Genomic DNA, 13,068 nt, shown 5'->3' on the forward strand with positions numbered 1-13,068 from the left:
ATAATTTGCAACCTAATTCTTTAAAAAAAAATCAGACAATGATTTTAGCCAGTCTCCAGATCTCAACCTCATAGAAAACCTTTGGAGGGAGTTGAAAGTCCGCATTGCCCAGGGACAGCCCCAAAACATCACTGCTCTAGAGGAGATCTGCATGGAGGAATGGGCCAAAATACCAGCAAAAGTGTGTGAAAACCTTGTGAAGACTTATAGAAAACGTTTGACGTCTGTCATTGTCAACAAAGGGTATAAAACGTATTGAGATGAACTTTTGTTATTGACCAAATACTTATTTTCCACCGTAATTTGCAAATAAATTCTTTAAAAATCAGACAATGTAATTTTATGGATTTTTTTTTTCTCATTATGTCTTTCAAAGTTGAGGTATACCTATGATGAAAATGACAGGCCTCTCTAATCTTTTTAAGTGGGAGAACTTGCACAATTGGTGGCTGACTAAATACTTTTTTGCCCCACTGTACACATCATAGCGCTCTTCAGTCTAGAGTTCTCCTATCTGTAATTATTTCACATACGTTAACCCCTTAACGACAAAGAATGTAAATTTATGTCCTGGTGTCCTGGTAGTGGAAATTTTTTTTTTTTAACTCAACTGGTGCCAAAAAGTTAAACAGATTTGTAAATTACTTCTATTAAAACATTTTAAAGGGGTACTCCGGCGCTAAGACATCTTATCCCCTATCCAAAGGATAGGGGATAAGATGCCTGATCGCGGGGGTCCCGCCACTGAGGACCCCCATGATCTTGCACGCAGCACCGTGTTACAATCAGCCCCTGGAGCATGTTCGCTCTGGGTCTGATTACTGGCGATCACGGGGTCGGAGCATTGTGACATCACAGCCCTGACCCATGTGACTTCACGCTCTGCCCCCTCAATGCAAGCCTATGGAAGGGGGCGTGACAGCTTGTAACGGGGTGCTGCGTGCAAGATCCCGGGGTCCCCAGTGGCGGGACCCCCGTGATCAGGCATCTTATCCCCTATCCTTTAGATAGGGGATAAGATGTATAAACGCCGGAGTACCCCTTTAAGGGGTCAACACTCATTCTATAGCTTTTTGTACAGGTACACTTTTAATGCACTTTACTGCCTTAACATAACAGATTATAAAATTATTATTTAGTTTGGAAAAATTATGTTTTAGGGGTGACCTGATTCCAGTGTACAATCATAATAGGTTTTTGCTTTCCTCTGGATCAACACAATAAGGTTATAGGTTGAACTTGATGGACTCTTGTCTTATATGTGTGTTTGTGAAAAAGTTGTTTCATGATATGTATGCATTTATACATACCTCTTTTCATTGCACAGATTAAACCATAAGGAGCCACCAGTGGGAAGAGTCCGAATGGAGACCCCTGACGGGCCATGGGCATGGTGGGTTCTTGTTGCTGCAATGCTAACCCATGGGTTGACTCTTGGGTTTCCTTCCTCCATTGGAGTGTTTTATACAGACCTCCAGAACTCCTTTAGGGCATCTAACACCGAGATTTCCTGGTTCCCATCTATCGTGATGGCTGTGCTGCATGCTGGAGGTTTGTATCATTTTTGTATTATCTGTAAAAATGTTAGGTTGTAACATTAAATCTGGTAAAGAAATATTTTATAGCATTTTAGTGATATATAACTTAGATTTTACTTAATGTAAAAGGTGATTACTGTGATCTACTTTAACCTGCTATAAAAATTGTGTTGTTTTTCCAGGACCTAAATAAATATAATAAAAAATCAAGCTGCATGGCAGATAACTAGACAAATTTCCCAATGTACCTTTTTCAGATTTTTTCTCTTTTCATTGTGATGTTACAGCTATATGCAGTCCTGTCCTGTATGTTTACATGCTTCACTTTCTCTTTTTGTCTTCTCTCTCATATTGAGCATGCTTAGAGACTATGCTCAAGTCTCTGCTTTGAGATCCACCCAGTACTCAACTAGACTCCTCTTAGTACACCCCCATCAACTCTACAGACAGACCAAAATCACAGGCATAGTGACCCTGTTACCCATCCTAAGAACAAAAAAAGCGGTGAAAATAAAAAATGAAAGTGTTGATAGAACATACAGTACACCCACAAAGGTCAATTCCAAAATCCCATGATATGCAATGAAAACTACATAATACGCAATTTTCTAATAAACTGCTTTAATTCTTAGATATTTTCAAGGTTTAGGGTGTCAGTGAATTATCACTCTCATTTACATCAACAGGTTGAAAGCCTGCCCTAATCTTTTTCTACTAACACATATGAGCCATCTAGTTGTGTGAGCTTGACTAGGTTAGACAGGATTTTAGCCACTGAGTGTACTAAGGTTTTACAAAGAACTAATTGTGCACTTCACTATTTGGGAAATGGATGATGTTGATGGTTGGTGAGACCAAATTCATACAAGAGTAACAACAACTGCACTCCATAGGGGAGCATTACTAAAACCTGTGTAGAGGAAGAGTGGTGCAGTTGCCCATAACAACCAATCAGATTGCCATTTTTTTTTAAAGCCTCTAAAAATTAAAGAAGCAATCTGATTGCTTCTTCTATACAGATTTTGAAAATCTTTTCCCATGCGTATTTATGCAGAATTTCTTTTTATATTTTAATCTTTTCCAAAGAGGATTTAAAAGATCCATGTAGCTTGCATGCAGCTTATATTTTTAATATTACCACATTGTGAACAGAAGACGCATAGACAAAATCATCCTATATACATTGATCATGCCACTTCCATAGATAATACCCTTAGCAGGATGTTTCAGTCATTGAGACCTTTCTCAACAGATATCTAGTCTTCTGTATTAACCTCACATACTGGAAGCCACTGTCAGAGTCTGGCAGCAGCTTCCAGTATGTAAGGTCCATCAAGAAAACCAAATAGTAAAAAATGTATATGATACAGTAAAAAATTACGTAGCACGAAGCACTTACCAGAAATCCTCTTGTTGTTCAGTAGAAAATCCTTATTTTCATTATGTAACACAGCAAGCAGCAGGAAAGCAGATAGAGGCAGGGATGTGGGGGAGAGAGTGCTTTGTGCTACGTTCTTTTTCACTGTATCATATCTTACTGTTTGATGTGAGCACCCAATGTTGGAATCGGTTGCTGGCGGAGTGTATACTGTTATCAATTGTCCTACCTTGTTCTGATTGGCAGTGACGAGAAACTCTGTTTCAGTGACTGGGCTTTCTGTAAAAAAATGATGTTGTCAAAACTTGCTTTGTGGTTAAAGGGAAACTGACAGAAGGGTCACCTGCACTAACCTGAATATACAGGTAGTGCAGTTGACCCTGTTTTTAACGCTTCTTACCGGTGAAAATTGGTGCAGTCATCCTGGATATATTCATCTTGTTGCTAATTTGGTATTTTCTTCCTAACCGTGGGCAGGCTACTGCTGTATGTGCAATGCTTTCTCCTGCCCACTCCAGCGCTAACACGGCCCCCCGTCAGCTGATAACTCCATCCCCTCAATAAAAATTCATCCCTCTTTCACAGCAAGTCAATGGAGGGGGTGGAATTATTGGCAAAAGAGTGCAGGGCTATCAAAAGAGGTGGGGGGGGGGGGTAAAGGATTGCACATATACCAGGAGCCAACATCCAGTGCATTTAAGGAGAAAATACCATTATACAACAATATGAATATCTTCTGAATAATTGCACAAATTTTCACACAATAATAAGAAGCCTTAGAAACAGGGTCACCTGTATTATCTACCTGTATATTAAGGAAGGTGCAGGTGACCCTGCTGACAGTTTGCCTTTAAAATGTAAAATAAATCATACTGAGAACCGTTAAACTCATTCTAGTCCTGAAGGAAAAAAAATATTCTGGACATAAAACAGTTAAAAACAAGATCCTGTTTTCCTCTGTATTTCATAATATCTTGTTATGGTGTTCTGTCCCTACCCTAAACTAAAAAAGACAAGAGGAACATATGATTTCCGCCTTCTACCTTGGCTGCAGATGAGTAATACTAAGTATAGTCTTGTAAAGTATTTTCTGTCACCTAGAGATTATAAATCCTGTTCTTATTCTTCATAGGCTTAGAAACATGAGCTAAACACCTGCATGCATGTCTACGCTTAACAACAGCATATTATGCCGATAAGTAAAAAAAAAAACAGCTAATATGAATATTTTACTATTCCTATAGTTCTTTACATTTGCAAATATTATCAATGTTTAAAATAGCCCGAAAGAGACTTTAAAAGGAAGGGTATTGCCTATTTATTTTTGTTCAGCTCTCCTGGCAGAAATATTCGGGCTCAGCTGCACAATAATGCCCTCAATTTGGTAATTGGTTGGGGGTCCTTGCACTCAGACCGCCAGAAATGAAAACTTCTGACTTCAGTAGTTTGTAAACAATGGTAGGTATCTTTTAATTAACTCTAGGGATAGGCTGTACAAAGCACTCATGACAAGGTGGTTTTGGATGTAACCTTTGCCACCAATAAGAATCCTCACATGACACTAGGCAGTGTGCAATGTCATTGCTGGCATTTTCCTCTGTCATGTTCTCTTACAAACCATGATTAAGCCAAAGTACTTAAAGGGGTTGTCTGGGGAATTATTTTTATGGTTTAAAGTGCCCAGCTCACCTGTCATTGATTTCCACTGCTGCTGTTACAACAGTGTCGGCCCCCAATGCTGAGCACTTCCTATTCTCCGTTCAAACACATAAGAAACGCTCAAGGTATGCAACTATGTTAACAAAAAAGTTTGCAGAGTGTATCCATGGAGACCCAGAGAGCCGCATATAAGCTGCAGACACCTATGGTAGCTTTTCAGTTGAGACTATTTGCAAGGCGGCTTTATTTTCAATGTACGATGCATTTGAAATATCTTTAGACCCTTTCACTTTTATCATATATTCAGAATTTCGAAACTTTAACACATTTATTATAAATAAAAAACTAACATTTTTGACTTACGTATTGACATAAGCATTGGCATAAGCATCTAAACCCTTTGCTGTGACATGTGGATGCATGGAGTAGCCTTCCTGCAGAAGTGGTAGTTGCAAATACAGTGAAGGAGTTAAAGGGGTTATCCAGGAAAAAATATATATATCAACTGGCTCCACAAAGTTAAACAGATTTGTAAATTACTTCTATCAAAAAATCTTAATCCTTTCAGTACTTATGAGCTGCTGAAGTTGAGTTGTTCTTTTCTATCTAAGTGCTCTCTGATGACACCTGTCTCGGGAACCGCCCAGTTTAGAAGCAAATCACCATAGCAAACCTCTTCTACTCTGTGCAGTTCCCAAGACAAGCAGAGATGTCAGCAGAGAGCACTGTTGCCAGACAGAAAACAACAACTCCACTTCAGCAGCTGATAATTGTTGAAAGGATTAAGATTTTTTAATAGAAGTCATTTAAAAATCTGTTTAACTTTCTGGAGCCAGTTGATATAAAACATTTTTTTTTCCTGGAATACCCATTTAAAGCATGCACAGGATAGACATCGGCTATCCTTCCTATAAGATAGGGCCAGGGACTATCAATAGTATTCAGAATATTTGGCACATTAGATGGGCAGAATGGTTCTTATCTGCCAACACATTCTATGCTTCTGTGGTAAGTGAGGTAACCAAAAACCCAATGGTCACTCTGGCTGAGCTCCAAAGATCCTATCTGCAGATGGGAGAAACTTCCAAAACCATCACCGCAGCACTCCAGCAATTTTTAAATAAATAGAACCATAAAAGCATATAAAAGCATAAATAGACCCACCAAAAGAATTCTTAGAATGTGAGGACAAGACTCTGGTCCGGGACCAGATTAAGGCTGTGCCCCCCAAAAATGTACAAAAATAAACATATTTTATATCACCAGTGAACAAACTAAATGCCAAAAAATAACAAATACAATATTCTGATCCCAGAGACAATGGAACACTTTATGGTGAACTAAAAACATGTTTCTGGTAAAAAGTAAAACTTATCCTGAATTAGCCCTTATATGATTAGAAGGTGGAAGATGAAGAAAACATAAGCCAAAAAACTCTAGGGGTGGAAAGGGATTAATTGGCTGAACATAGTGAACTATTGATAATCTTCTGGCCATTTCCCACATTTATACATTTAGTTAGTGGGACTCAAAACACAGCAGAAGATAGTTTTAAGTACTGCTGCATATATTTATATAGTAATTTGTGGGAAATGGTCTGAACGTAATCACTAGTTGACTATGCTTATCCCAGGAAACTGAAAAGCACTGCTGCCACTACACCATAGTATATGTTAGCATCCCTGTTTAACCAGCAAATGGCCAAATGATATATGAAAGGGGTTTTCCCATTAATCAAAAATATAGCCACCAGGCCAACTCCAGCCTATTGCCCCCCAAAGTTAGTCATTGTGTTGTACACTCACACATTTCAGCCACTGTGTCTCCCCTACCCACTGCCATGTGCTGTTTACCATTTACCTCCATGTGCTGCATACCATCTCCCTCAACGCGCTGCATACCATCTATATACTACATGTGTGAGGGAGATGGTAAACAGCACATGGGGGTATAAGGGACACACAACCCTATGTACTGTACACCATCTCCACCCCACATGCTAAATGCAACCATCTCTCTCAACAGTCCTCACATGGTCACACTCCCCCATATTTCATATAGAGGCCCCAAAACAGTGTATGGGAGCCTGAAGACTCCAGCATAGCTTACTTGTAATGTGTTACCGCCCACCAGAGCTTTAGGCAACTGCACTGTATGACTTTGATCTGACACCACTAGAGATAAGCAAACTTTAGAAAAATTCGATTCGGACGATTTGCCAAATTTTTAGAAAAAATTGGTTTCGATACAAATTTATTCACGGTGAATCTTTATTAAAAACAGCTATTTATGGCCTACAGAGAGCCTCAATAGGGGTGTAGAACACTTTGCTGTGTTCTAACATGTATATGGAGTGTGCTGGGGTAGTGAAATAATACAGTTATTCAGAATATCATGCAGATTACCGGCATTGCTTTTAGAATTAATGCTGCAGAGCGGCACAATGACAGAGCCTGGAGGTGGCATCAGCATGAGGAGACCATATAGTGGCTGTATGACACAGCTTGGATGAGGCTGAAGCATGAAGAGACCATATAGTGGCTGAATGACACAGCGTGGAGGTGGTGGCAGCATGAGGAGACCATATAGTGGCTGTATGACACAGCTTGGATGAGGCTGAAGCATGAAGAGACCATATAGTGGCTGAATGACACAGCGTGGAGGTATTGGCAGCATGAGGAGACCATATAGTGGCTGAATGACACAGTGTGGAGGTGTTGGCAGCATGAGGAGACCATATAGTGGCTGAATGACACAGCGTGGAGGCGTGGCAGCTTGAGGAGACCACATAGTGGCTAAAAGACACAGCTTGGATGAGGCTGAAGCATGAGGAGACCAAATAGTGGCTGAATGACACAGCGTGGAGGTGTTGGCAGCATGAGGAGACCATTTAGTGGCTGAATGACACAGCGTGGAGGTGTTGGCAGCATGAGGAGACCATTTAGTGGCTGAATGACACAGCGTGGAGGTGTTGGCAGCATGAGGAGACCATATAGTGGCTGAATGACACAGCGTGGAGGTGTTCGCAGCATGAGGAGACCATATAGTGGCTGAATGACACAGAGTGGAGGTGTTGGCAACAAGAAGAGACCATACAGTGACTGAATGACACAGTGTGGAGGTGTTGGCAACATGAGGAGACCATATAGTGGCTGAAGGACACAGCGTGGAGGTGGTGGCAGTATGAGGAGACCATATATTGGCTGGATGACACAGCTTGGATGAGGTTGAAGCATGAGGAGACCATATAGTGGCTGAATGACACAGCATGGAGGTGTTCGCAGCATGAGGAGACAATATAGTGGCTGGATGACACAGCTTGGAGGTGTTGGCAGCATGAGGAGACCATATAGTGGCTGAATGACACAGCGTGGAGGTGTGCGCAGCATGAGGAGACCATATAGTGTCTGAATGACACAGCGTGGAGGTGTTGGCAGCATGAGGAGACCATTTAGTGGCTGACACAGCGTGGAGGTGTTGGCAGCATGAGGAGGACATATAGTGGCTGAATGACACAGCGTGGAGGTGTTGGCAGCATGAGGAGACCATATAGTGGCTGGATGACACAGCTTGGATGAGGCTGAAGCATGAGGAGACCATATAGTGGCTTAATGACACAGCGTGGAGGTGTTGGCAGCATGAGGTGACCATCTAGTGGCTGAATGACACAGCGTGGAGGTGTTGGCAGCATGAGGAGACATAATAGTGGCTGAATGACACAGAGTGGAGGTGTTGACAGCATGAGGAGACCATATAGTGGCTGCATGACACAGCGGGGAGGTGTTGGCAGCTTGAGGAAACCATATAGTGGCTGAATGACACAGCTTGGATGAGGCTGAAGCCTGAGGAGACCATATAGTGGCTGAATGACACAGCATGGAGGTGGTGGCAGCATGAGGAGACCATATAGTGGCTGTATGACACAGCTTGGATGAGGCTCAAGCATGAAGAGACCATATAGTGGCTGAATGACACAGCGTGGAGGTGGTGGCAGCATGAGGAGACCATATAGTGGCTGGATGACACAGCTTGGATGAGGCTGAAGCATGAGGAAACCATACAGTTTCTGAATGGCACAGCCTGAAATTGGCAGCAGATGAGGAGACAAAAGGGCCTCATAATCTCTAATAACAAAAGATGAATTTTGAAATTTCAATTGAAGATATATGGTACCTAGTGCTACAATAAATACATATAGGTAATGTCCTAGGCTCAGCAGCATCACTAAACCATGTAGTTGCTATATGACACATACAGGAGCAGGCAGCAGAATGAGTACACAAGAGGGATTGACAACCCCTAACATTAAAAGGGGAATGTTGAAATCTCTATTGAAGATGCATGTTAGCTAGTGCTACCATCCAAAAATGTAAGGCCCAAGCCCAGAAGCATCAGTAAGCCAAATAATTCCTGAAAGACACAGGAGCAGTCAGGAGCAGGCATCAGCAGCACACCAGAGGGTCTCATAACCCATTATATTGAAAGATCAATGTTGAAATTTCTATTAAGCATATATTTAGCTCGTGCTAAACATCCAAAAATTTAAGGCCCAAGCCCAGAAGCATCGGTAAGCCAAGTAATTCCTGAAAGACACAGAAGCAGTCAGGAGCAGGCATCAGCAGTACACCAGAGGGTTTCATATCCCATTACATTGAAAGATCAATGTTGACATTTATATTAAGCATGTATTTAGCTCGTGCTAAACATCCAAAAATTTAAGGTCCAAGCCCAGAAACATCAGTAAGCCAAGTAGTTCCTGAAAGGCGCAGAAGCAGTCAGGAGCAGGCATCAGCAGTACACCAGCTTGTTTCATAACCCCTTACAAGATCAAAGTTGTAATTTCAATTAAGAATTTATGTTAGCTAATGCTACCAGAACATATTTGGAGTTAATATCCAAGTCCCAGTAGCATCAGAAAACAATATATTGGCTGAATGACACAGCCTGGAGGTGTGGAAAGCATAAGAAGCCCATGTAGTGTCTGAATGGTACAGCCTGAAGGTGGCTGAAGCATGAGGAGACCCTTGAAATACAAGAATTTTAACCCCTTAAGGACCCAGCCCATTTTCACCTTAACGCCCTATGCCCGGTCCCGGTGTTTAAAACGTGACCCCGCATCACACCGGGTCGGTCCCGGCTGCTATTCATAGCCGGGACCCTGGGCTAACAGCGCGCGGCATCGATCGTGTGCTGTTAACCCTTCAGACGCGGAGACCAAAGTTGACCGCCACGTCTGAAAGCGAAAGTAAACGCTACCCGGCAGCTCAGTCGGGCTGATCGGGACATCGCGATAAAATCGCAATGTCCCGATCAGCTAGGACGCAAGCGGAGGTCTCCTTACCTGTCTCTGCGGCGTCCGATCATCGATTGATTGCTCCAAGCCTGAGCTACAGGCTTGAGCAATCGAGCCCCTATCTCACTGATCCGTGCAAAGCTATGGCTTTGCAGAGTTCAGCATAGGAGATCAGTGTGTGCAGTGCTATTACATCCACATATGGGGTATGTTCTTACTCATCTTAAGAAATAGTGTTACAAATAATTTTCCTATTCTCCCTTGTGAAAATGAAAAATTTAGGGTAACACCAGCATTTTAGTGAAATTATTTTATTTTTTTTCATTTTCACATCCAACTTTAACGAAAATTCATCAAACACCTGTGGGGTGTTAAGGCTCACTATACCCCTTGATACATTCCGTGAGGGGTTTAGTTTCCAAAATGGGGTCATGTGGGTATTTATTGTTTTGCATTTATGTCAGAACCGCTGTAAAAGCAGCCACCCCTGTGCAAATCACCAATTTAGGCCTCAAATGTACATAGTGCACTCTCACTCCTGAGCCTTGTTGTGCGTCCTCAGAGCATTTTACACCCACATATGGGGTATTTCCGTACTCAGGAGAAATTGCAATTACAAATTTTGGGGGTCTTTTTTCCTTTTACCGCTTGTGAAAATTAAAAGTATGGGGCAACACCAGCATGTTAGTGTAAATTTTTTTTTTACACTAACAGGCTGGTGTAGACCCCAACTTTTCCTTGTCATAAGGGGTGAAGGGAGAAAAAGCCCTCCAAAATTTGTAACGCAATTTCTCGTACGTAAATACCCCATATGTGGCCCTAAACTATTTCCTTGAAATAAAACAGGGCTCCAAAGTGAGAGAGCGCCATGCGCATTTGAGGCCTATTTTGGGGATTTGCATCGGCCACCAAAGTACCCTACGGCAGTGTTTCCCAAACAGGGTGTCTCCAGCTGTTGCAAAACTCCCAGCATGCCTTGACAGTCAGTGTCTGTCCAGCAATACTGGGAGTTGTTGTTTTTCAACAGCTGGAGGTTCCGTTTTGGAAACAGTGCCGTACAAGACTTTTTTTTTTATTTGGGGGGGGGGGGGGGGGGGGAACTGTGTAGGGGTATATGTATATGTAGTGTTTTACTTTTTATTTTGTTTAGTGTAGTGTTTTTAGTGTACATTCACACAGGCGGGTTTACAGTGAGTTTCTCGCTGGGAGAAAGACTCGCCGTAAACCCGCCCTTGTGAATGTACCCTGTACATTCACATTTGGGGGGGGGGGCAAACCTCCAGCGGTTGCACAACTACAACTACAGACCATACATGCTGGGAGTTGTAGTTATGCAACAGCTGGAGGCACATTGGTTGCGCAACAATGAGAGTTTGTTACTTAACTCAGTGTTTTGCAACTAGTGTGCCTCCAGCTGTTGCATAACTAGAACTCCCAGCATGTACAGTCTCTCAGTGCATGCTGAGATTTGTATTTTTGACACAGCTGGAGGCACACTGGTTGCGAAACACTGAGTTAGGACACAAACTCTGTTTCACAACCAATGTGTCTCCAGCTGTTGCAAAACTGCAACACTCAGCATGCATTGACAGTCGAAGGGCATTCTGAGAGTTGTAGTTTTGCAACAGCTGGAGGCACACTTCTGGAAGCACTCCCAGCATGCCCTTGGCTGGATACACATTTTCATTAAAAAAAATGTGCCTCCAGCTGTTGCATAACTATAACCCCCAGCATGCACAGACTAGCATGCTGGGAGTTGTAGTTGGAACTCCAGCTGTTGAAAAACTTCAACTCCCAGCATGCCCTTTGGCTGTGCATGCTGAGAGTTGTTGCTAAGCAACAGTGGGAGGTGAACAGGCCTCACCTCCTGCTGTATCCTGCCACCTGCACCATCGCCGCTGCTGCCACCACTCCTGCCACCGGGACCGCCGCTCTTGGGGAAGACCCCTGCTGGACCGGGAAAGGCAGGAGACCCCGGCCGGCGCTGATCTCCGCCCCGATCTCTGCCCCAGTCTCCGCCCAACAGGACAGTGATTGATCGGTCGTTCCGACTAATCAATCACATGATCGTGAGGTGGCACCAGTGCCACCTCCCTCCTGCTGGGTAAGGGTGAATGGGGCTGGGTAAGGGTGAATGGGGCTGTTTCGATCGACCACGAATCGCCGCAAGTCGCCGGTCCGAATTGGCAGGTGATTTGCGGCGATCACTGACATGGGGGGTGTCTCAGGACCCCCCTGGGCATTTGCATGGGATGCCTGCTGATAGATATCAGCAGTCATCCCGGTCCGGTTCCCGCCTACAGGTACGCCCTGGGTCCTTAACTACCAGGAAGCCAGGGCGTACCCATACGCCCTGGGTACTTAAGGGGTTAAATAGAAATAGAAGATTTGGAAATTGAAATTGAGGATATTGAAATGGAACTTTTAACTCCCAAGTTTTAGTGGCCCGGGCCCCGGCGTGTGGGTACAAAGGACCTAATCTAACAAGGAGTCCCATGTCACATGTCCGCACAATGACAGAGCCTGGAGGTGGCATCAGTAGGAGGAGACCATATAGTGTCTGAATGGCACAGCCTGGAATTGGCTAAAGCATGAGGAGACCCCAGGGCTTCACAAAAATTGTCAGAATACCACCTGACATTCAAAATAATAAAATGATAGATATGTTCTCTGAAGAAAAGAATCCTTCATCAGATTACAATATGAGTATTGTGTGTTACAGTGACATTAGCTCATCAGAGGAACAGGAAAACATGATACAACTTAATTCTGCAACTAAAGAACCACAACAAACAATGAACGACTTAAAACCTACTGGAACTGAGGAACTTCAAAATGGTAAATCTACCACCTGGGATAGTGAGTCAACTCCAACAGCCGGTGGTCAGTATCCACAATTCCCTGTTTCTGCTAGTCCTTGGCAATATTCTTTTTATTACTGATCTGGTATCAATATGGCAATAATGCTGGGAGAGTATATATTGCCTGACTGACATAGCCTGGAGTTGTCTGAAGCATGAGGAGACCCCAGGGCTTCACAATCCCAAAGAAAAAACATAAGAATTTTTGAAATTTAAAATGAAGATTTTGGATACCTAGTGCTACCTACCATAACAAAATTCTTATTCCCAGACCCAGGCCCAGCAGCAGTATCAGTAAACCATATATTGCTTGAATGACACAGCCTGGAGTTGGCATAA

General features: G+C 42.9%; 1 protein-coding gene across 1 annotated transcript in view; it reads left to right on the forward strand.

Moving 5' to 3' along the window:
- Nucleotides 1-1,318: 1,318 nt before the first annotated feature.
- Nucleotides 1,319-13,068, forward strand: part of SLC16A5 (solute carrier family 16 member 5) — a 48,907-nt gene continuing 37,157 nt past the window's right edge. The window contains exon 1 of the mRNA XM_056550304.1: nucleotides 1,319-1,551. Coding sequence (XP_056406279.1) covers nucleotides 1,365-1,551 — 187 coding nt within the window. The 5' untranslated portion in view covers nucleotides 1,319-1,364. The remainder of the gene's footprint in view (nucleotides 1,552-13,068) is intronic.

The sequence above is a fragment of the Hyla sarda genome, chromosome 13, assembly GCF_029499605.1.
Source record: "Hyla sarda isolate aHylSar1 chromosome 13, aHylSar1.hap1, whole genome shotgun sequence".
Classification (NCBI taxonomy): domain Eukaryota; kingdom Metazoa; phylum Chordata; class Amphibia; order Anura; family Hylidae; genus Hyla; species Hyla sarda.